At 38.3% G+C, this 26,027-nt stretch overlaps 2 protein-coding genes across 3 annotated transcripts; one reads left to right on the plus strand and one right to left on the minus strand.

The window, feature by feature from the left end:
• Positions 1-36: 36 nt before the first annotated feature.
• On the minus strand, positions 37-11,407 carry LOC117287787 (steroidogenic acute regulatory protein-like). 2 transcript variants are annotated; one of them, XM_033768305.1, is made up of 12 exons: positions 11,266-11,407; positions 8,474-8,743; positions 6,884-7,042; positions 6,127-6,186; positions 5,537-5,690; positions 5,276-5,395; positions 4,319-4,443; positions 3,566-3,727; positions 3,011-3,186; positions 2,100-2,204; positions 1,421-1,520; positions 37-1,110 (listed from the first exon to the last, which is right to left on the minus strand). In XM_033768305.1, exons 1-12 carry the CDS (start codon positions 11,302-11,304, stop codon positions 892-894), a joined length of 1,689 nt encoding a protein of 562 aa, XP_033624196.1. In that variant the 5' UTR covers positions 11,305-11,407; the 3' UTR covers positions 37-891. The 2 variants fall into 2 exon arrangements, with proteins under 2 accessions (XP_033624196.1, XP_033624197.1); XM_033768306.1 differs by lacking the exon at positions 11,266-11,407 and adding an exon at positions 9,467-9,475.
• A 587-nt stretch (positions 11,408-11,994) lies between these two features.
• LOC117287788 (pyruvate kinase PKM-like) lies at positions 11,995-25,849 on the plus strand. Its single transcript, XM_033768307.1, has 10 exons — positions 11,995-12,212; positions 16,099-16,312; positions 16,725-16,816; positions 17,344-17,463; positions 18,006-18,192; positions 18,587-18,857; positions 20,404-20,554; positions 20,792-20,944; positions 21,338-21,504; positions 21,844-25,849. The coding sequence occupies exons 2-10, from the start codon at positions 16,132-16,134 to the stop codon at positions 22,127-22,129; spliced, it is 1,608 nt and encodes a 535-aa protein (XP_033624198.1). The 5' UTR covers positions 11,995-12,212; positions 16,099-16,131; the 3' UTR covers positions 22,130-25,849.
• Positions 25,850-26,027: the final 178 nt, after the last annotated feature.

The following is a 26,027-nucleotide window of genomic DNA, read 5'->3' on the forward strand; positions in this document are numbered from 1 at the left end:
TTCTCACAATATTTTATACTATCAACCTCTCCCCATTACTCGTTACCTAGTAAGGTTTATGCTAATATTTATTTTGAGTAACTACCAGTAGTGTCCACTGCCTTTAAAACACATGAGGACCAGTCAATTTTTTCTCCAAGTAGTCCAACTGGCTAGTTCAATGTTGAAAAGCATTTGTAATATGGACTAGTGAAAAAGCTGGTGGACTAGCTAGTGAAATGACAAGCTAGCTGGATCTACTGGACAGTCGCTGAACAAGTTAAGGGCAACCCCTACACAGCCTAGGGTTGTTTCTAGTTAAGTGACTCAATGTTAACAAGCTTAGAAGATAGGCTGCCTTTAGCAATGTGTATGAATTAAGTGACTTTGACCATGTCTGTTGGATGTCATCAGCACCGTTGAAGAATAGGACGTTGGGCATTCTGGTGTGGCAGGAGATTTTGTCCCCCATACGACGAACTGCGTACAGACTTCTTCTGAAAGCGCCCTCTTTCGAATCATCCTCCTTCAGCCCATGTTAATTTCCCCTAATGGGGACAGAATCTCCGGGGACAAATTTCCCTATGACAACCACCATAGCTACTGCCTAAGCCATCCATTCAGAAACAGCCTAGAGTATACTCACGGCCGCATCCAATTTAGTGGATATGACTACGGCTGTTGCTAAGGGTGTTGCTAAGGTTGTCTCATACTTCAATACATGTTGATGAGGTAATCAAGCCATAGCCGTATCAACAGGCGTAAATAGGACACAAATCGACGGCTCAAATGAAACCTACACTGGTTCATGAGATGTGTCTTTCTCCAATAGGGAAGAAGTCATCCTTGCTGCATGGAACCAGACCTTGGTGTCTGAGAATCTAGAGTCTCACAAATTTCTCCATATTTGTCTCAAGCCGAACCAAAGCTGTCTACAGACCCTGGCTTCTCATCATCTATATCTTCATAGCTACTTACACTCAGTTGATCTATTCTATCCTCAATGACAAGATCTGACTGGGCATCCCCTGCCCATTGGTGGCGCTGTTGCAAATGCTTTTGCAAGTTTGTCCCAATGTCCATTAGCACATGGCAGAGGGCAGTATCTGTTATTGCTTGTGGTGTCCATACCTAAAATTGGACAAAATCCAAATCAGAAGTACATTTTTAATTAATGAACATGAATAACTTGTATTAAAAACGCTGGAAAGTTTAAGTAGCTTTTCAAGATCTACTCAGAACCAAAAAGTGTAGCTGAAGATCATACAGCTCGGTAGATTTCCCTTCCATGTAATGATTGAGGAAAAAAAACAATATAATTTCTTGAATACAAAAGTAAACAACACTTTTCTATAAAAAAACACACCGTAAATTTCATAGAAATTATCTTAAAGAAACCAACATTTTCGAGGAAGGGATGAAGAGAAAAATTAAATCTTACCTTGAAATTAAGGTCAGTATTGAGAATCCAAATGAATTTCGATTTAAACGGATCGCCATGAAGTCTCTCTACAACCCAACCGTTGGGTCCGTTGGACCCCCTGAATGAAGTACAGAGAAAAAAACTCTTTTACAAACTCAATAATTTAAAACTCCAAATGAAGCACACGCTGCTGCAAGATTACCTACAGGTGCAAATGTCTTCTCATATCTCTCCCATCCTACACAATCTACACTGGCTACCAATTAGTTTCAGAATAACCAGATCAACCTCTTGACATCCAAAACACTTTGGGTGCGTTCGTTTAGCTTCCTTGTGTCTACCTTGCAGTGCTCATTCGGGTGACCCCCTGACAAGAGCTAAACGAACGATCACTCAACCTCTCCTGGCTTTGTCATGCACCTCGTGCCAGCCCCAAGTGACCCAGTCCACAAGCAGGGAACTTGGGGCTGAGCCCCTGGAATGACGTCAAAGCTAGTCGAAGCACCGGGGGCAGACCGGGGTCGACCCAGGGAAGCTAAACGAACGCACCCTTCATGGTTCAGCCCCTCCACACCTTCTTTGAATGTTGAAAAAAAAGAATGTGTGCCCTATAAATGCTGTGTTATTATTTTTAATATGATCCTCATAATAAGCAGTGAATGTTTGCATCCCAGTGGATGTCTTTGCCACACCTTACCTGACATATTTACTGCATGGTGGTTTACTAGGATGCTCGACTGCTATGCTACTACACACATGACCATCCCCTCTCTGCCAATAGTTCCTAACTGACACAAAATCCCTGTGGGGGGAGGATAAAAATTAAAGTAATTAAGAATAATTTAATAGATAATTAATTTCAGCTCCTTGGGGAGTACACAGCCTGTGCTGCCAAGTAGGTATCACACTTGAGCTTACTCCAATCACAAGAATAAATAATAATAACTGTATTTGTAAAGCGCCAAATTGCCAACAGATACAAGGCACTGAAAAAAGAAGGGGGAAAGACAGAGCACAGATAAAGACTACCAGTTATGAAGAGGGTAAAAGGTGGGTTTTGAGAGCACGTTTGAAGGCTGGGACACTATTTGAGTTTCTAGTTAGGATAGGTGAAGAATCGGGGAACCATCTCTGCCCTCACAGGTACCCATTTATCTCTGGGTGATGAAAAGTCGTTTTAGTCTTAGTCAAAGAGACACAAATTTCATGACCGGGATTCGAACCCACATCCTGATGACTCAGCAATCAAACTCGAGTTTGATGCACTAAACCACTCAGCCATGGCACACCGTATATCCATATATCCAATAATTTGCTCAAAGGCACTGTACATAAAGAAGTTATACTAATTTTGGTTTTTACACAAATACATGTACATCGATGTGTGCTACCACTGTATACTCAGTACTTACCAGAGTTCTGTCAACAAAATCACAGGCAAACTACTCGAGTGGGATTCTAACCCATGACCTTTGCAATTCTAGAGCAGTGTCATACCAATTAGGCCACCAAGATAAAACAGTTAGAACACTAAACATTATTAAAAGCAAAAAAAAAAGATAAGAAATGATCTAATAAGATAAGAAATAAGGCACAAACTATTCTTACCTCCCAGCTACTATATTACCAGGACCACCGGTACTGACATTATATACAACATCTGTATGGTCATCAATCTGTTGTATAACCTCACTCTCAAGAATTGAAGAGTTCCACGATGGACTGCTCTCAATATTGTCCCAAAGTATTGTCACTATTTGTTCCGGGGGTACAGACATCTCCGTCTGTGAGAAGGAGGTTACAAAATACAAGTTTAGATAGATTTGTTTTAGTTGGCAAATGAAAGAGTACAAACAGCATAAGTATTGAAACTACACAACTTAAACAAATTAGCTATACATAAAATCAGAGTAATCAATAAAACAGACTAAGCAGTAAGTCTTTTGATAAAAAAAGTCCAGCGTTTGTTGAAGAGAAAAATGTTTATGGAACCGCTCGATTGTTTTAATCCTACATAAATAGACATATATATACAATAAAACTAGCCTGTGAAATTTCAACTTCATAAGACATGTACACACGGGAAGAACATTCCGTACTTGGAATAACAAAGTAATTTTTTGTATGGAACACTTCCTTTTGAAATCTTGCCGTTGTACTCACCTCCAACTTGTAAACCTTTCCTTTAATTCCGTCAAATCTACTACTATTAATTACAGCATTGGATTCACTTCGTCTCAGCTCTTCATGCCAACCTTCATTCCTTGCAATTATCTTATCAAGAAATCGAAGAGATTCCTTGGCTTTCTGTAGATATTCTTGTTCCTGGAAAGTTAGAAAGTGAGATGATCTTCGTAAATTTGAACTCAAGATGATGATATTACTTATTTATTTTATTTAAATTTATCTTTAGACATTTACACTAAGGAATACAAGTTGAACAGGGGCTCTCAAGGTTATACAAAAGTATAAAAACTGTCATCAAAAGATGTGTATAACCAGATCCCTGCCAATGATACAAATACAATTATATAACTATTAAAGGCAGTGGACACTATTGGTAATTACTCAAAATAATTATTAGTATAAAACCTTACTTGGTAACGAGTAATGGGGTACTGTTGACAATATAAAACATTGTGAGAAACGGCTCCCTCTGAAGTGAGGTAGTTTTCGAGAAAATAGTAATTTTCCACTAATTTGATTTCGAGACAGGTTCGTTATTTTGTGCATATGTTGAGATACACCAAGTGAGAAAACTAGTTTTTGACAATAACCAATAGTGTCCAGTGGTTTTAAAAACACATAACAATAAAACATGGGGGGGGGAAGCAAATCCAAAACAAATCTATTGACTGTACATTTTAAGTTGTTTTGGTCGAAAACCCCCCCAATAAATAACAACAATTATCTGACCTGGATTGAAGCAGCTAGATTAACCGATGATCCTCGTCTACTGTTAGGTAAAGATTTAAAATCTGAAGCATGAGATCGTAAACTGTCGCCATAGAGACTGCTGGCTCCACTTTCTGTGTCTGAAGCTGGGCAAAGGAGAACAAACAAATCAAGATTAAATTTTATTCCTATATAAATATAAACGACAAAAGTAACATTGTGATAGTTTCATTTTAAGGTCAAGTTTTATAAGTTGTCACCGGAAACCCTTGTGTCCTTGAGCAAGGCACTTGGTCATAATTGCTTCTCTCCACTCAGGTGTACAAATGAGCAGCAGCGAGAGCTGGGGAGTAATCTGCGATGGACTAGCCCCCGGCCGTCCGGTGGGAATAGAAATATTCTGTCGTTTAATGCCAAGGAAACTAGATCAAACACCGGCCGATGAGCCATACTGGCTTAAGACAGAATTTACTTGACTTAAAGCCATTATACACTTTCGGAACAAAAAAAAATAAAAAAGTTCACAGATTTACAAATAACTTGCGGGGTTTACAGAAGGTAATGGTGAAAGACTTCTCTTGAAATATTATTTCATGAATTGCTTTACTTTTTGAGAAAACATTAAAACAATTATCAATTCTCGATATCGAGAATTACGGATTTAATTTAAACACATGTCATGACACGGCAAAACGCGCGGAAACAAGGGTGGGTTTTCCCGTTATTTTCTCCCGACTCCGATGACCGATTGAGCCTAAATTTTCACAGGTTTGTTATTTTATATATAAGTTGTGATACACGAAGTGTGGGCCTTTGGACAATACTGTTTACCGAAAGTGTCCAATGGCTTTAAGCCAAATGTAAATTTTGATGCAGGATGTCTAGGAAGTATCTTTGTTGCAGACAAAATAACATCATTCTATGGGAGTATTTAATCTAACCATGACCTCACTTCCAAACAGGAATATCTCAACTTACTAGGAGGAGAGTTCTGTGGTGAGTAAAACCTGACAGGGTCGCTGTTTCCTGGCATGTCAATATTCTTAAGTAGAGGAGTTCTCTCGGTAATAGCATCTTGATTCCGTTGATCGATGACAACTAAGGAAGTAAAGAGAACAAGAAGTCTGTGTATTTGGATGAAGACGCAAAACAGTTTTGTTACATTGGGTCACGGCCCTAAGAAGTTGTTTTCGGTGTTATTTAAAGTCGAGGAGTTAATAAGTAGAGACTATAGTATACCTTCTTGTAGTTTTTTTTCCCTTGGAATGACTTGGTAGTCAAAGACCCACGTCTCTGCCCACGGAAGAATGAATGACGCTATGGCAATTAGGAAATCCACAGGGTGGGCTTTGTTGTATTCTGGAACACACTTGTCCGAGTCATGCTTGTTATACTTCAAAGAAAATACAAAGTTAATTTAAATGTTTCAAATTGTTTGAATAAAGCCTGGTTAATACTGAACGCAAAAGTTAATGTGAAGCGGATTATGTGTCATAAACAATTAGGTTCGTGATGTTTTTCTGATGCAAGGAAATTCGCTTTTGGTTTTGCAGTCCGTGAACTTTAATTGAACAAAAGAAACTTTCAGAATGCGTTCAGAAAGTGTTTTCATGGTGTACAACCCTAAGACTCAAAGCCAGATTCATGCTTCCTGCAAATCGGATACAAATTCAAAACAAACAATTCAGAAGAGTTCAAATGGGCTCAACTCCTGTGAAACATTCGCAACGAAAACAGCCATGGACGTACAAATTTGTATCGCATTCGCAAGAAGTTTGAACCTGGCTTTAATAATAAACTGGTGTATTCAGAAGAAAAAAAATACTTACCCCAAAATCATAGAGAAACACTTTTGATATCAAAAATATACAAGACAAAGATGTGGTCACCTGCAAAGAGAAATAAAACAACAATTTAAAGAAAAATACACCAATATTTCAATTATTATAAAATAGTCAACAGAATTGAAAAATGCTTATAATTGAAAGTCTCCATTTGAATTAAAACACAAGACTGAGGGACTTGCTCAGGGCCCAATTTCGTAGCGCTGCTTAACGGTAAACAAATTTTTCGTGCTTATACTGTAGCAGAAAAATTTGCTAAGGTGGTGCAAGAGTATTTCACAGGTTAGCAGAAAAATGAGGCGGCCATATTGCGCGTTCACCATGGATTTGCATCGTGACGTCATTAGTTTTCTGGCAGTAAGCACCGGAAGGTTAGCATGCCTTTCCGTGTACTTGCAGCGCTATGAAATGGAAATCGCACAGTAAGCACAAAATCGGCCATTAAGTAGCTCCAACTGGGCCCAGGCATGTGTTTACTGGCCCAGGCATGTGTTTACTGGCCCAGGCATGTGTTTACTGGCCTTTTGCTTAAATCACTGGCCTTGGGTCTGTGGTCCATTGTTAATTTGAGACCCTGGTGAATTAAAACAAATATTCTACACACCATGCAAAGCTTCAAACACCATTTTCAACACTCCCTCAAAAGAGATACTATACATGGTTATACTCCAAAGTTTACTTTTAAGTATTTATAGTTACTTCTTAATTATTCTACGCTTAATAATACTATAAGAGAACTTACAGCTACTGCAAACCAGTGCTTGCTACGGCAGAGTGCATATGCAAAGAGGAGAATGAACGTGCGAACAGCAGCAGCAATCACAAAATCAAAAAGCGATGATTGGATTGAATACTCTGTCACTTGACACATAAGACTGTGTCTAACGCTTGCGTCAATTAGCTGCAAAAAATAAGCAAAATTCAACATCATTAAAGTTAATAACATTTAAAATATTAATTGTAATAATTAATAATTCTTGGCGCACTTCACAATAATGTCTCAATGCCCTTTATTATTATTATTATTATTATTATTGGTTTATTAAAAAATTCAAACATCGCAGCCCGAGGGCTGAATTGAGGTTAAAAGATACACAACAAGAATATACATTATAAAAACATAAGTGTCCTAGTCGTAGTCATTTGGCCAATAACCATTACATTACTTTATTCACTTACCAGAGTTCTGTGAAAAAAAATCACAGGCATATTACTCGGGTAGGATTCGTGTGGGATTTAAACCCACGACCTTTGCATTTCTAGAGCAGTGTCATACCAACTAGACTACAGAGATTGCCCAGTGGCTAGATGCAATTAGTTTAATCTTTCTCAGCTACCTGTGGATTATACAGGCCTGCCATGGTGCTCCAGTGGCCTTTTCATACACAATGTCAACCTCAACCCTCGTAGGTACCAATACACCCTGGTTGAAGAGAAGCAATGATAGTCAAGCATCTTGCTCAAGGACACAAGTGTCACCCCCGGGATTCGAACCCACAATTCGATAAATTAACCACCAGAACTTAAATTCGAGGCTCTAACCTACTCGGCCATGACAATTAACAAAAGTCTCCGGCAGCTGTGTTTCAACCTCAGGAGTAGGTGGCAACATGCCCATGGTAGCAAAGTGCCCCTGGTGGCAACGTGCCCCTGGTGGCAACGTGCCCCTGGTGGCAACGTGCCCCTGGTGGCAACGTGCCCCTGGTGGCAACGTGCCCCTGGTGGCAACGTGCCCCTGGTGGCAACGTGCCCCTGTGGCAATGTGCCCCTGGTGGCAACGTGCCCCTGGTGGCAACGTGCCCCTGGTGGCAACGTGCCCCTGGTGGCAACGTGCCCCTGGTGGCAACGTGCCCCTGGTGGCAACGTGCCCCTGGTGGCAACGTGCCCCTGGTGGCAACGTGCCCCTGGTGGCAACGTGCCCCTGGTGGCAACGTGCCCCTGGTGGCAACGTGCCCCTGGTGGCAACGTGCCCCTGGTGGCAACGTGCCCCTGTGGCAATGTGCCCCTGGTGGCATGGCAACGTGCCCCTGGTAGCAGGTGATTTGGGTCAATAGATGGATTGCACTAAGCGTCATCAACCGCAATATTTGATGAAATGTGCACGAATGCAAGGCTATCATTGGCTTGGCTAATGCACTTTTGTAAATATTAACAGTATTGTTAAGACACCAAATATGGCGGTTAATGACGCTTAGTGCAATCCATCTATAGCCCAAATCAGTTAAGTGTAGCCGTCACCTTAAAGTGGCCTTATGATGTTAGCGATCTCTCATCCAAAAATATAAAAATATATATAAATTTTACAAGATTTTATCAGTACAATAAAACTTACATTAATGTAGATGAACCATAAGACAGAGTGCAGTAGGAAGTCAAATACAATCAGAAGACAAAACATCCGGCGAACTGTTGAGAACCGAAGCTCTCTTACTATCTCCTGCGATCGTAAAGGGTTCGGATCATTGTGTCCATTAACACTCGGTGAGCTATGATTAGTTAGTCTGTTTTCATGATTAGCATCTACTGATTGGCTGTAGATGGTGTAAGCTGCTCGCTGGGCTTGTTCATCCCGAAACGATGGCTGGAAACCATTCACTGCGTCCTTGAAGTTAACAGAAATAGACAGAAAATTATTAGCCTTGGTTTAGTGTCGAATTATTTTTACATTTCTTCCTTTTGAGTGAAGGTTACATGATTGAAGATAAATGCACTGCCCTTCTGTCTGTGATAAGTGTGCACAAGGGTCTTTCATGTGCATTGATAGTTTTTATAACAACACACGGGACCTACAGCTTTAAATTCAATACGAAGGACAAAGCAAGAATGGTAAAGTGTCTTGCTTAATTAAGGACAAGAAGACCAGGACTCAAACCCACATTCTGCGATAATCCTCACATCATGTGTTTGATGCTCTTAACCACTTGGTCAAAGACTAGCCACAGGTTCTCTGATGCAAGTCCTTAATTCTTTAAAACTAAACCAATGAAATCATCAATGGTGGAAAGAGAACAAGTTTGCAAAACACACCGAAAACTGTTTATAATAGTGGGCCTAGAATGTTGGTTCTATCATGTACAAGACTTGCACTGATGCAGCATAGTTTCACCATGGGTTTCATTCACCAAGCACACTCCCTACATAAACCATTTATATCCCCATAACACTACCTCTACATGTACATGTACCACCCGGCATACTACTTCCTTATTAAGATGTTCCTTCACTAGATCTAAGCCTCAGACCACTACACTCAGTAGATGCCCATAGAATAATGGAATAACCATTCTCCAATAGGCATGGAATAACCATGGAGGTAGAATTATACCATGGAATAACCAAGCAGAGCTTCAACAGAACTAAACAATGAAGCCCTTCCTTACATAGTTAAAAACCTAAACAAAGTCAAATAGTTCAAAATACCACAAATTCCACAATGATCTCATCCCCTCAATGGTGTTAATGACAATACATGCATTGTAATGAATGGGTAGTGGACTCCCTCACTTATCATCTGGTCATTCAACTGTGACTTTGTCCACAGCAACAATAGAAAATGCATGCAATACAACTCAATTCAAAGTTATAGCATGGGAACAAGTTATTATGGGGTATACAAATAACAATTAATTAGCAAGTGGATGATTGTGTGTAATAATAGGTTCTTGCTGGGATGTGACTAAAATGCTGAGGTAGACAAATAAACTTGGGCCCTGTCAGACCTTTGACTCCCTTTTAAAATATGTTTAAATCTGCACTCACAGGTGTCAAAAATAAAAAAAGGAGTGCACCATCCCATGGAGCCATTTTCCTAGAATTATAATATAGATGAAGGATTAATTTGGTGGTAGATATAAAAGAGGAAAAATAATGTACCAAATAATTGAATTATTATTTTTTATTCACTTTAAAACAGTAAAAGATATGAGGGGCACAACAAACAATAACATCAAATTTATTATCTAAAGAATTTGAACATTAACATTATTTTAAATACCTAGGTCATTTGTTTATGTTAATGTTATAATATTTATTTACTAATATTCTTTTTTTAATTGTTTATTTATTTATGAAATTAACATGCAAATATCTGGCCTCCCTATGTTGATGTATGATTGACCAATAAATGTCCATGATCCAAATACTCAATTGATGAATAAATTGATTTTGTTTTTGTTACAGAAATATTTACAGACACATCAACGTTTTCTTCCAACCTTTATATTATATTATATAACACCCAAGCAGATCCTTGCCATTTGATTGGAGGATTGTCCGTCACGTGATAGCAAATAAAAGTACCATTGCACGCTGAGTCACTCACCGTGCTTTTTCGTTCCATCCGAAAAGTACCATTGCACGCTGCCAGCGTGCAATGGTACTTTTCGGATGGAACGAAAAAGCTGAGTAAAAACATCACTGCGTGCGCGTGTCTTTGGTAACGCAGCAGTGTTACTGCAAGGCATATTAGTAAAATTACTAGCATTCGGCTTCTACAATTAAAAATTGTAGGCCTACGCTTTGTTTGTTTTGAAAGTTGTATCTTTCAATCAAAATGACAAAGATCTACTTGGATGTTATATAAAACAAATAATGAATGTTTTTCATTCGTGCAATGGTGCGAAAATGTTCATTCGTTGAAAGCTGGAATGTTCCATTCAACTCGGCTCCGCCTCGTTGAATAGAACATTTCATCTTTCAACTCATGAACATATTCGCACCATTGCACTCATAAACATTCATTATGTGTATATTATACAGTTATAGAGAGGGAAGGAAAATACAGATTTCCCAAGGCATTGCAAGGGCAAGGTCGGGGGGGGGGGGATAAGAACAAACAGAAACAAACAATATACAGCCGATGCAAACGCAGTTCAGGTTATAAATACTAAATATTAAATTGACATGATTATGAGAAATGGAAACAAAGGTAAGTCAGGTATTAAAACAAATTGTCAATTGAAATAGTATTATTATCGATTATTATAAAAATAAAATAACGAATTGAATATGAAATATGATTGATAGTAATTTACTAATACAATAGTATAGTTGATTGATACTTATTTTGCTTATTAAATTAAGATTATTACAAAAAAAACGAAAAACTTAAATATGTTCACTTACAGCCATTGGTGTATCCGGGTTATTTACTGACAATGACATTACAGAGTTGTTTTAAAAACTCACGATCTGCTGGACTTTCAACTTTTAAACAATAGATTGAATTCATATCCCCATCGCTCGGTGTTTTTGTAGTAATTGCGTACAAAAATATAGATCACATGAGCCTCACGCCCTCAACGTCAGAAACCAGTCTGTAGATAATTTTTAGACTGATTCATTTTTTCTGTTGAGTACACTTCATACACAAACAATTCAGGAAGCCAGACATCAGCAACGATTTTAGTCTTGGTGCAAGACGTTTCTCGTTTCCTTTTCACGCACACCGCGGCCAATTCACCGACAGCGCGCGCACACCGACTCACCTGACTTATAGTCCACGTTTCTCCGGGGGGCGGTGAGTGAACTAAAGTCAGGTGAGTCGGCGCGCGCGCTGTCGGTGAATTGGCCGCGGTGTGCGTGAAAAGGAAACGAGAAACGTCTTGCACCAAGACTACAACGATTTCAGCGAGTTTCAGAAGTTCGTTGAACTCTGTGGGAAGTTTAAGGCCGTGTCCGAAACGACGACTTCGGCTACAGCTACGTCTAGATCAGCGCGTCTACCAGTGTTGAAGAATAGGCAGACGCGCGCGATCTAGCCGTAGCTCTAGCCGAAGTCACCGTTTCGGACACGGCCTTAAGTTTATCAACACCGCCCTCTGTTGATATTTTCCCAGGTCAGTTCCTGACGTCTCGTGTGTCGCCTCTTCATGACTTGTGTGCGTGATATGACGAGATATGACGGTGAAAAAACAAATCGCACGATATAACGTCTGGTACCCAGTAAACAAGCTTATCTTCTTCATCTTATCTAAGCTTATACTTGACCCGGCACAATTTCAGAACGGCACCACTCTATAAATTTATTGCTTCCTTTCCCTGGACAAAAAGCCGGTGTACGTGCCAAAAAGGTAAGTCGTTTCCCCATAAAATTGTGAATTAATAGGGAATTCATGTATTTTATTGACTACTTTTACTTTAGTATGGACTTAAGAACTATAATATCTTCTAAAACAATAAACCAAATACTGAACGTCGACGACATCGGGATTTCCAAATCAAGTCACATTTATTATTTAATCGGCTGTCTGCTCCCAGTCTCATGGATTGACAGTCTCTCAATGACAATGTATAGCAAAGCATGGGGGTGGGGTATTAAGAAATGGAAATGTCAATATTTCTACCTCCATGGTCAGACATGTCACAGACATGTATTTAATTTAGAGATTATTAGAAGACAAATCGGTGGTGTTTTTTGTTCATAAGAAGACGTTGTATAAATAAGAGAACAATCCTAGTAATTTTTATCATTATAAAAAAAAAAAAATATATATATCGCAGGAGGTCCTGTTTTCGAGGTGTCCCTAAAATCGTGGCAAATCTTTTACCTCTCTGTGCGCGATGTAAACAGACCCTAGATAAAAATTGTGTGGTTTTATTTGCCAAGCAAAGAGTCTCCTCTCCCTTGACCAAAACTAAGAAACACGTAAGGCTCCACTGGTCATTTGCACTTGTAAATGCAAAAAGTTTGGTATTTAAGGCATTTCTACAAGGTTTAAAAACATGTCATAATGTTGAGGCCATATAAAAATATTTGCCCACCGAAGAAGTTTCATCACACACTATTTCAATTCACAATTCATGATGACCAAAATCATGTGACTGAATGTTTTGCTGAGCATTCTGGAAAAAAATACAGAGGCTTAAAGAAGCCATGTGCCTTATAATTATATCATTTTCTAATATTTTTGGAGATTTGTATTTTTTAACCCTCATATCAATATTATTATTAATATAAAAATTTAAACATCAGCTTGTTGATTCAATTATCACTGTTTATTTATACGCTTTATTGTAAATGTATAAAGAAGAAAAAGAAAAAAAAGAAAAGAAAAAAAAATCAGATTTGGAAGCCAGTAATTATTCACACATTTTATATGTTTATAATTTTTTCTTATTTTTTGCAAGTTACCATGGTAATTTTGAAAATTTAATAAAAAAATATTTTTAGTAAAATGAAGGCAACTGCTGGCTATAGAGTCATACTAAGAGTCTCAAAGAACACTTGTAGTCACTGCAGATGTTTCTTCCATGTATGGCTTCACCGGGAAACCATACTTTCTCGTTTGCCGTGAAAACAGGAAAAACTCGAAACAAATGGGGCCAGTTGAAGTCATCGAAGATCGGTGTGTGGTGTGAACATTTCAATGTCCATCAAGTTTTAATATATGTTTGCATACTTCATATTAACAAATAAAGATAATTAGGGCATCGGTTGATATATGGAATCATTATTTTTTTTCCCAATTCAAAGAAAAAGGGATAATAGCGTGAAAACTGGTAAGCGGAGGATATATATATATATTGATATATATAATGAATAGGGTAGATGGCCTTAGCTTTCAATCCAATCCGGACCTTCTTCAGAGGCATAAAACAAGTACAAACAAATACATATCCATTTATAGAAAAAGAGAGGGGGAAAGGGATTAAGGAAAGGATCCAGAAAGAAGCGGGAAAATAACAGCCAATCAAAGTTTCTATTTCAGAGACAATATTGGTGGCTATGAACCAATAGGAGTGAAGTGGCGAGGACAAAGGATGTTTAGAATGAAAGGATGGGTTACTGGACCATAAAAGTGGTAAATGTATTGTTCGACAACAATGCAGGGAGACATGAAAGGGTGGGATTAGAGAGCAAGTTGCATCATGATGCAACTAACAATGGTCAATTAATAAGAATATATAATATATATATATATATATCAAATAATAAACCACAGGGGAAACTGACTGGGAACATTTTTTTTTTTTAAATGATTTTGGATTGAACAAAGAAAATTGACTAGAGCGGGATTTGAACCAACGACCTCCGGTTTAACGTGCCGGCGCTCTACCAACTGAGCTATCTAGCCCTATGTTGGTGGTCTCCCAATTTTGTCAATATCTTTGTTCGGGGGTGCCTGTCAGAAGCCATTAAACCGCAAACTGCCGTGTAGCCAGGGATCACACCCGGGTAACGATACAACCTGGGAAGCGGCAGACAGGGGATCACCTTAAGGGGATGCGACTTTTTTATATCAGATATCAAATAATAAACCACAGGGGAAACTGACTGGGGACATTTTTTTTTTTAAATGATTTTGGATTGAACAAAGAAAATTGACTAGAGCGGGATTTGAACCAACGACCTCCGGTTTAACGTGCCGGCGCTCTACCAACTGAGCTATCTAGCCCTATGTTGGTGGTCTCCCAATTTTGTCAATATCTTTGTTCGGGGGTGCCTGTCAGAAGCCATTAAACCGCAAACTGCCGTGTAGCCAGGGATCACACCCGGGTAACGATACAACCTGGGATAACGATACAACCATATATATATATATATATATATATTTTATTATATTGTATTGCATAATAAATACTTTAATTATTCATAATTTTTATATTAATATTGTTTACTTACTTACACAGATCTATGTTTGGCTGTAAACTAAAATTGTCAGTTGGTTATAATATTATGCATTTTATTTTTTACTAATACTAGCTACCTTGTCACTTGTGAGAAAACATCACATTTTTATGAGCATATTCATTTTGATTGAGTTTTACTTAATCTCTGGTAAAATTGATTCTAAGGGTAAGGCTTAAAGTCTAAAGACAGTGAACACTATTGGTAACTGTCAAAGACCAGTCTTCTCTCTTGGTGTAACTCAACATATGCACAAAATAAAAAACCTGTGAAACTTTGAGCTCAATTGGTCTACGAAGTTGCGAGATAATAATGAAGAAAAAAAACACCCTTGTCACCCAAAGTTGTGTGCTTTCCGATGCTTGATTTCAAGACCGCACATTCTAAATCTGAGGACTCAAAATCAAATTCGTAGAAAATTACTTCTTTCTCGAAACTACGTCACGTCAGAGGGAGCCGTTTCTCACATTGTTTTATACCATCAACCTCTCCCTAATACTCGTTACCAAGTAAGGTTTTATGCTAATAATTATTTTGAGTAATTACCAATAGTGTCCACTGCCTAAAAAAAAAAAAAAAAAACCCAGTTTAAGTCTGAATCCTAAGCCAGAAGGATAACCTGCTAATTCATCCCATGCTTTCTAGTCCTTACTCAATCCTTGTTATCGAATAAGAAAAAAACACTTTAAAATTAATTATTGATTTTTTTTTAAAGAATGATTTTGCTACAAATTATGGGTTTGAAAAGTAGGTGATAATCCATAGTATTCTGAGTGCAACACTGGTCCACGATAACCAACGGTTAATGTGCACCCTTGATTACCAGCATGCAGCGTGCATGCAATGCAACACTGCTTAACGATAAACCTGAACAACAGTTCTCGGTGCTCTAATTATACCATTTGTAATCATGCAAAGTTTCAAATCCTACTTGTACTTTCCTATCATTTTACTTCAGTTCCAGTTAATCCTGAGATAAAAACTTGTTTGACAGTTACTAAATTAAAGCTGCATTGTTTTACTAGATTATGAGAAAACATCACTTTTTTTAGCATATTCATGTTTTTAATTATTTAAGTTTGACTAAATCTCTGGTTAAATTGATCTTACTCACGTCACGCAAGGCTGGTTTATGATAACCAACAGTTAATCATGTACATGTACAACATGTACAAAAAAGAGCTGGTTATCGTGGACCATCAATGGTTCTCAGAACCACCACTAGTAAAGAAGAGATTTACACACAGTGCTCTCACAAAATCTCACCTGAATAAATACCATCATCATGTCACGTTTTAAATCCTACTTGTACTTTCCTACTACTTTAGTTCCAGTTGTTCCTGTAATAAGAAGAGTTCAAGATGCAAAGATCAGCCCATTCAAGTGAAAGCGAGGGAATAGAAACACTTGGCAGTGAGCATTACTTCCAAGCCACTCAGTACAAGGTAGTGACTGCAAGCTCTTTCTTAGACCATCAGAGCAAGCTGCATATTGATAGCCGGCCTGGCAATGTCCGTAACACTGGAATCATCTGCACTATCGGTGAGGACTAGGACCATACATTTTTCATCAACCATTTTTATGCTGCCCCCTGGGCCCAATTTCATAGAGCTGCTAAGCACAACAATTTGCTTAGCATCAAATTTCTTTCTTGCTTGATAAAACCAGGAGTACCAACCAAATTTCCACTTAATTTTCAGGATAAGCAAACAACAGTTGAATACCAGTCACAAGCAATACGCAACAAATGGAAATTTGGTTGGTAATCCTGTTTTTATCAAGGAAGAAATTTCATGCTAAGCAAATATTTGTGCTCAGCAACTCTATGAAATTGGGCCTTGGTCATGTTCCTTGTATCCAATAACAATAAATGAATGCTAATTGTTGTTGTACAAGAAGGATCAATCTACACAGTACTACTTTATCTTATCCCCTACTGTTTTATTGTTGTCAGGGCCTGCATCGTGTGCGGTCGACACCTTAGAGAAGATCATCCAAGCTGGAATGAACATCGCTCGTATGAACTTCTCTCATGGAACACATGAGGTTGGTGTTGCTTTAGTGAACTTTCATAGTCATTCGGATGTGTTAGTATGATAAGAACACGGGCCTGATACCTCATGGAGGCAAAAAAGGGGATTGCCTCCATGCCCCGTGGTCATTGTCTTGGTGCCCTTGAAATGCTACAATAGAAATTTACAATTTCCTCATAGGGTGCCTTTTACCAAGGAGAAAATGCCTTGGTGCCCTTGCCCTTTCAAAAACCAAGCATACAGGCCTGAAAACACTGTGTGAGTCTGCATTACTCTACGAAATGGTGACTGCATCTTAACTGTATACAGTTAACCCTCCCATTGGCTGATTATTCAAGTGATGTTTAATGATACAGGTCCTATGCAAAATACATGAAAATATTTAGTTCAGACAATTAATGTTTCAAAGTGCTTTACATTAACGTTCCTAACCTATTTCAGCTCTCTGGGGAGTACACAGTATGCTAAAAATTGTTTTAAATAATTACCAATAGTGTCCAGTGCGTTTAATGGTTTTGTCTTTATTGTTTACTATTCTAGTACCACTCCCAGACGATTGCAAATGTGCGAGCGGCAGAGAAGCGTTTTCGTGTCCCTCGTTGTATCGGGATTGCCCTGGACACCAAGGGACCTGAGATCAGGACCGGTCTGCTGGAAGGGGTAAGGGAACAACTCTAGAAATCATTCACAATCTCTCATCGACTCTGACCATTCAATATCATCCACTTTGGTATTGAATGACCTATGGCCACTTTTATAAACAATTACTAGGGGGCTATTCAGAATAGTCAAAGTTAAAAACTTTTGATTTTTTTTTTTAATTGGTGTAAACCACCCACCCATCTTAATTTTCTGGATTTTAAAGATTGAATGGCTTCATAACATAGTCCATTCACTGAAGAACAAAGTAATGCCTCAAATGAACCAGATATTTTAAATCAAAGATCTCATTAGTTGTTAGTCGTTTTCAATGGCTTGTCCTCGCCTAAACAAACAACTTTGTAGTTAAAACAGGAATGATATTGATGATATCGTCCAACTTGTAATTATTTTCTTCTATTTCGTTTGTTAATTAGATGTGTATTTATATTTGTTTTAAACAAAGAATGAATTTGGGTTTCAGTTATCTTTTGACCCACCCACCCCAAAACATTGACTGCTCTGAATGGCCCCTTAACTGTAAACTTTTTATCACAAAACAGGGCGGTAGCGCCGAAGTTAAACTTGAGGACGGAAAGAAGATCCGTGTGTCCCTGGACCCAGCTCACGCTTCTTGCGGTAACAAAGACTGCATCTTTGCCGACTATGCCAATATGAAGAATGTCTTAGAAGTTGATGGCATCATCTACATTGATGATGGACTCATCTCGCTTCAGGTCAAGTCCATTGGTAGGTGGATATCACTTTCTCTTTGTACCCCTTATAGCCCATTATTAGGCCTGCGCAACTAGTGGAGTTTACTACTCGACTAGTCGTGCCTCAAGTAGTCGCCACTATGACACTAATCGCAACTAGTTTTTAATTCCTAAGATGCATTGCTGCAAATGTTTGCCGCAGGCGCAACATAGTGAAATTCATGCTGAAAGGATGGAAGGATGTGTCACTGATGCCTGATTGAGTTTCGTAATACAATAAAAAGGTAGTTAAAACGATAAAAAGCAGAAAACATTAAAATGCACAATCGACACAAGACCCCAAATATAACGGGGCAAAAGACCCAGAATTGCAAAGAAAGAAAATCACAGAACAGTCCCTAACCACTGTCCCTGCATTCCTGATTTAGGTGCCAACTACCTTGACTGTCTGATTGTGAACGGAGGTATGCTGGGGTCAAAGAAGGGCGTTAACCTCCCGGAAGCCATTGTTGACCTGCCAGCGGTATCAAAGAAGGATAAAGAAGATCTTCTCTTTGGGGTCGAGCAAGGGGTGGACATGGTGTTTGCTTCCTTTATCCGCAAGGCAGCCGATGTCGCCGAGGTTCGTGGGGTCCTCGGTGAAGCGGGCAAAAACATTAAGATCATCAGTAAAATTGAGAACCACGAGGGACTTCACAGGTAAGCTCAAGTGTTCCCTAGAGGAAGGTTATACTTTTGGTAAATACTTTTAACAGTTAATGGCTATACAAACTTACTTGGTAAAAAGCAATTAAGCTGTTGATAACGTACAACATTTTGAGAAACAATTCCCTTCAAATGAGCTTGGTGAAGGAGAAGGATTCAAAAGTGTTTCAACCAGAAATGTTTCTCAGGTTGTGTATTCATATCTCGAATTGTACTTCCTGCCTGGACATAATGGCTTCAGATTTATGGCAATATTTCAAAAACGCTACCACATTTTGAAATTGAATTTCTAAGGTTAGTTTAATGTATATATCCACATTTATAATGGATTAAACATCTGGTTCCAAAAACAACCCTTGCAAGGGTATACTTTGCATTTATCTCTCACATCATAACAATTGATACTTTGATATTTCAAAGCAGCCTAGCCCACTGGACTTTTGGTTCCGGTCATGCACTTGTGTCCTTGAAATACCAGCCTTAAGGCCATGTAGAATATTAAAAACGATACATAGCATAGCAACTGTACAACCTATTATTTACTTATCATATTTATAGATATCTCATTTAGATTAGATTAGATTTGGTTCATTGCTATTTAAAATAGACTTTGCCTTGTCTGTTGTGCTAAAAAATACACACAAATATGGTTTATATTAGAAATAAGAAATACATAATATGAAGACATAAGGGTAATTGATTAAAAATCTACCCAATACTTCTCTCAATGGTAAGGATAAATATGAATAGTTTCCAAAAATGAGAAGTCTTTAGAGGAAAAACCGTCAGATTAATTACTCAATATCAATCAGTCCCATGACTGCGGTTGGATAAAAAGTTTGCCTAAATCAGTCCGTATTGCACTTGATTGTTCTGTAGTGCTTCCATGGCCCAGGCATGTGAGACTTCATGCGGAACTTAACGCGGAAATTCACATTTCTAATTGTCCCATTCCGTGTTTTTCTTGCGGGCTCCGCGTTTTTCTCGACTCTGCCGTGAATGGCCGGTCTGCGTTTTTTCATTGTTTTCATCAAGCAGCAAGTAATTTTACTACACAACACATGCACAGAGCAGAGAAAAGGAACCTGTCATCTTCGCGATAGTCTTTGACTAAAGCCGTTGTTCGCTTTTTCGTTTAGCACGATGGATATTTTTGCCCATGTCGTTGTCCCGTTCAACCAAGAGAGGGCACTTTACTAGAAACTGTATTAAAAAGCCAACACCTTGAGCCAAGACTAGGCGCACACTGTCTTTCACGTCGACAAGTTTGAAACTAAATAATGGTAGTCGAGGACACATCGCCCTTGTCACAAAAAACATCTTTAAAATGAGGACGAACAACACATTGTTACCAGGTACGATTGTGGCCTATGTTTCTGTTAATTTTGTCTACGCTGCAGTACCATGCCTGTTATTCAGACTCGTAACGCTGGCCCTACATGTTACATACCACACACTGATGGAATGTGTTAACGCCCTTTTGTTTTTAATGCCAAATTATAATATGTATGACACAGTGAATGGTTTTTGATGGGCGTAGATTTGATGAGATCCTGGCGGCGAGTGACGGCATAATGGTCGCCAGAGGAGATCTGGGTATCGAAATCCCACCAGAGAAAGTCTTCCTCGCACAGAAAATGATGATCAGTCGCTGTAACAAAGTGGGCAAGCCCGTCATCTGTGCCACACAGGTAAAGTAGTCATCAAGGGAATTAACCATAAATTGCTTTCCAAGAGTCCTCTTGCCCATTCTGAAACCTGTGTGGTCGTGTGATCTTTACTTTTCGTTTTACAACTATTTTTCTGAAGGGATTTATACCCGTCACTAGCCACCAGAGTTAAGTTTGTCTGATTTAGTGATTTGTTTCACTCGGCCTTGTCTGAATATTTTACCCAGTGTTTTTTATTTTTTATTTTTTTCTGGGAAGATGTTAGAGAGCATGGTGAAGAACCCAAGACCAACCCGTGCAGAGACCAGCGATGTTGCTAATGCAGTCTTAGATGGTGCAGATTGCGTCATGCTATCAGGTGAAACTGCTAAAGGAGCTTATCCCATAGATGCCTGCTCAATGATGCATAAGGTGACTACAATTAAACATTTCAATTTAACTAAATCATCAAAACTAATACCAATGTTTGTTGGGAAATTGTTTTCTTGGGAATTTCTGGCCAGGTGTTTCGCCTCATTAAATGGCACTTTTAGTTATGGGACAATTAACTGTTTGGGTTATGTCTATACTAGAAAGACCTTGTAGTTACATGATGATAGATAGATGAAAACCCAATCAGCATGCAAGGTCTGAGGTGGGATTCCAGCAGGTCCCGCAAAGAGGAAAGAAAGATTGTAGGAACCACTGAACCAACCTGATGCCACAATTTTATTTAAAGAAGATCCAAAATTAATAATCTTTATCCCTGATGCAAATTTCCATCTATTAAATGGTTGTATCATTGGAAATGATCTTTTCCCTTAGATTACCCGTGAGGCAGAATCAGCTGTTTTCCATCTCCGGACTTTTGAGGACCTCTGCCGTTATGCTGAGATGCCGACTGGTGCTGCTTTGACGATTGCCATCGCCGCAGTAGAAGCGTCTTTCAAATGTCTTGCTGGTGCCATCATTGTACTCTCCAAGACTGGAAGGTGAGTATTAGGATAATCTCATTTACTAAAAGGGCTCACTCTATTGTAGATGGTAAGTTTCATCCAGCACATAACTTTTTCCGTCCATGCATTTAACTTTTAGTGTTTTTAATTTTTATTTTCATATAATTTTTTTTTTTTGAGGGTGAGTTGGGGCTGCTTTTTATCTACTGTTTTAAAGTTCTTCATCTAAATAAATGCTGTTTAGGTCTTAAAGTGATACTTAAAAATGTCAAATTTTACAAACAAAGACAACTTTGAAAGAAATCCTGGGCTCAAGAAGAAACCATCAGTCTATTGAACTGTGTTGTTTCAATTTTCTTTGTTTGCGTCTGACAGATCTGCGCACATGATATCCCGTTTCCGTCCACTGGCTCCCATTCTGACGGTAACCCGCAGCGCAGACGTCGCTCGTAGAATCCATCTCTACAGAGGATGCTTCCCGTGTCTCTACCAGGAGAAAGAAAACGAGAACTGGCAGGACGATATCGACAACCGCGTGAAATACGCCCTCACTTCTGGACTTCACAGGGGCTTCTTCAAGGAGGGTACCCCAATCATCGTCGTGACTGGATGGCGCTCCGGTTCTGGCTACACAAATACGATGCGTATTATCTACGCTTGAGGGGTCACGTGGGCTCTTATAGACCTTTTCGCAAATACCAAGTGTGCAAGCGCCAACTGTTGAATGAGGTACATGCTAGCGATCAAGTTAGATCAGCATGCACCTCATTACTCGCCTAAAGCGCGCGCCCAAGTATTTGCGATGAGGTCTATGTTAAATGGCGTTATAGAAACCCGGGAATACGACTTCTATTCATACATACACATCTGCTTGTTGCCAATGATGTTTTGATTTGGTTGTTCCTGTTTACAAAAAAATTATCATATGGATGGTTTGACAAAAATGTTGCTCATTTTGTGAGGGAAACAAATTGCATGTCTACGAGTTTTATTATGAATACAGTTGTACTGAGTTGACCTGTATTGCACTTTAGAACTTGTTCAAAACTGTGGGAATTCACAACTTCTTTTAGATTCGTGCCATGTATTGGGGATCGGGTTGACTTTGTGGTGGTATCGTGCCACAAGAATGTACTCTTTATAAGCACAACCTCTTTACAACAGGTGCTTTTTATAACGAGGGGTCACTGTCGTCAATTTTGAGGATCCCTTGGTGTCAATGTGACCAGAAAAATAAAATAAAAATCTTAAACAAAAACTAAATGCATGATTTTTGATCTTTTTCACAGCCCAACAGGTCCAGTGAATCAACAATGCTAAGCTGTTTAAAAAAAAACTGCTCAGCCAGATTATATACAGCCAAAATGTTGTCTGTGCTTGGCACATAATTGTGTCTTTGTTTTGCTTATATTTATGCATAGAAGATTAATTTATAAAAGCAATAATTGTTGTTGGCTACCTCCATGTTAATCGGCCGGTTATGCTTTGAAATCTTAATACATGTAGGTCGGCTGGCCTTTTCAGCGATTTATTTTGAAAATCATTTTAGCAAGATATTATCCACGACAATCTCCTTTTAAAAACCTCTACGAAGACATACTTGAATCTGGAATTTATTTAAAAGTAACGGATTGTTGTAGAAGAGTTAGACTCAAACTTGACAATCTGCGCAATATAAAAGGTGCTGTAAAGTTTCAGTAATTAGCAATATACCGACATAATTAATTACTTATCTTGCATAAATACAACTACTTTAAGGGGATAAATTATTTGTAACATGAGTTATAGAATCAGAGGTCTGGTTTACAGAAGTTAGGATGTTTGTGAGTAAAGTGCATATTTTACAGGATTGCAGTGTGTGACTTTCAGTATATTTGTAGGATTGTCACCAACAGGTATCTAAGCTCATATCAAAATAGACTGGCACCTGAAAAGTAAAGTTGTACTGTATTAGTAGCATAGAGTTATAAATGAGAACTAGAGGGCGCACTGGCGTTTGTGCACGCAGCATCACCAGTGCGCTCTCTAGTTCATATATATAACTCTATGATTAGTAGTCATCAAGAAGGCCACTAGACTTAACTTTCAGCAATGTTGTTGTGCTTGTTGAAGAGAACAACCCGATCTTAGACTTGAAACCAAGTTTAGTCCACATGGTGATGTAGCCTTAACCATTCTGCTGTTTGTTGCGGTATAAAGCCAAAGATTATTTTACAAATTGACCTCATAAAAAGCAGCAAAATAATGCAGCACAGTTTGCATATAATGTGATAGATACTAACAAGAGATGCAGTTCAAACCACCACCCTGTGTGTTTGTTATTAGTTTTAGTTTGATTGGACTGAAGTGTATTTGATCGAGATTCACCTTCACGGTTCTGCTTAGCGCAGAATATCTTCGCTTACAGCACTCTGTAAAGTAATCATTGTGTAAGCTGTAAGCACAGAATGCAGCGGTAAGCAGAACTCTGAAATTAGGCTCAGTTGATGTGGTTTGTACTACGTACTAGTTGACATGTTTGCAAACAGAGATTCTGTTAAGATCTTAAGAGCTTTATAATCATGTCTTGAGTGCTAACTTGTAGGAGCTTGCATGAGGTACTGCAGGTTTATAGGGCAGTGGTTTTGGTCAAGATAACACATAAGTTTTGTAGCTGTGAGAACACAGGGATTTGAAGAGTTGATGCTTTGGTCAAAACATGTGTAGCTCAATGATTAATGTGTGTTTGAATATTTTAACAAAAATTCTTTAACTATTGTGCTGTATTGAGTGACAGTTGTAGACCCTTGTACACATTATCAAGCACTCCAAAGCTTAGTGTGTGAGGTGACAGTTATTGAAGGAAAACATTTCACTTGTAGTCTACTTTTTTGCAGTTAACCAAACTGCCCTCACCCTTTAAGTTCTGTCTGATCATTCAACCTACTTTAAAAAGTCAAAGGGTTGGCGACATTCCCTTGTCTTTTCTTTCAACTCCTTCAAATTGCTTTGAAAGGTTGTTGACAGAGTGTATGGGTCTTTGACATTAGAAGAGCTGCCAACATTTGCATCTTGTAATCTGGACGATTTTGTGTAACAATCAGTGAGATGGTTACAATGACATTCAATGTAATAGGGAATTTGTTTCCATAATCAGGGAGAAAGTCAAATTTGTTCATCCGAACATGGAGAGATTGAATTTTGTTTATGTTTTGGGAATTTTCTGTGGAATGGAATAAGTTGGCAGAGTTGGAAGCTCATGAATAAGTACAGTTTTTTGTTTTAACTGATCATTAATAATATGATAATAATTATTAATTATTATTATTCTTTCATTGAGTTTACAACGGCCTCAGGGTTTGTACCACACTGTGTTGACCATAATACCATGTCCAAGTTTGTTATTAATAATTAATAACCCTTTGTAAATTGTTCCCTACAAATGTTTTCTCTGGTAATGCTCACAAAAACAAAGTTACCAAAGAACTATAGTTTGATCTTAAGTGCGAATCAGTCTTAACTGATAAGCGAAGTGTGATGTCACACTACAGATGACTATGGTGATACTGATAACTCATATATTTAAAGATTGATTTTATTGCTTTGTAATGGTATGGTAGCAATACAATTAATTTGTGTACGATCCTTATTCCACCTGCCAGTGGCGTCACATCATCAGGCCTGTTCATGGGCATTCCCAGAGAACATTAAAAAAAAAATGTAAAAAGTGGTTAGTAGCTCACTCATATTTTATTAATAACAAACATTTACTTGGCATATGGGCAAGATAGAATGGCACACATTCTTTAAACTTATCAGTTTCCCAGCTATTATTGACAAACGGAGCTTGGAAAAATAATTAAAATCAGGAGTTAATATCTTTATTATTATTTCTTTATTTTTTAGTAGCAATTAGTCTTGCCTGAGTCTTTGGGAAAAAACAAATTTGAGAATTCCATTAAGATGACTTGCTTTCCTTTTTCTGAAACTTCAATCTAGTCTATAAAATAGTCAACTTGCATGTTTAAACATTGCATATTTATCTGAAGTAGCCACGATTTTGCATAGTATTCGATGGTAAAACCTTTTTGAAACAAATTATAAGTACATGAACATATCTTGTTAAATTTCATATCTCTGTGAGAGTTATTATATTTTCTTTCTTTCAGTAAGCCAACTATAAAAAAGGCAAAGTGTTTAGTATTGGTACATGTATAGAGCAAGATGAAAACAACTGTTGACATTTATTATATCCAAAATTAAATTATATAAAAGGCATGGTTCACTTATGATTTGGAAAAGAGTGTTTTGATTCTGGCCTTGATTTCACAAAGAGCGAAGATTGGTCTTAAGACTTTTATAAATCTTAATTGCTAAGCAAAGTCTGATGTCACAGCACAAATCACGATGGTGTTATTGGAAACTATGGGTGCGTTGTGGAATTGAGCCCATGGGTGGATGTCATAAAGCCTGTAAGCATAAAAACTTGCTAAGCACAGACAAAATCTTGCTTAACATAAATTGGTTACCATAAAGTTTACATTGTTGCAGCTGGTGCAACTTCTTGCTAAGCAGTATTT

Source organism: Asterias rubens, chromosome 3 (genome assembly GCF_902459465.1).
Source record: "Asterias rubens chromosome 3, eAstRub1.3, whole genome shotgun sequence".
Taxonomy (NCBI): Eukaryota; Metazoa; Echinodermata; class Asteroidea; order Forcipulatida; family Asteriidae; genus Asterias; species Asterias rubens.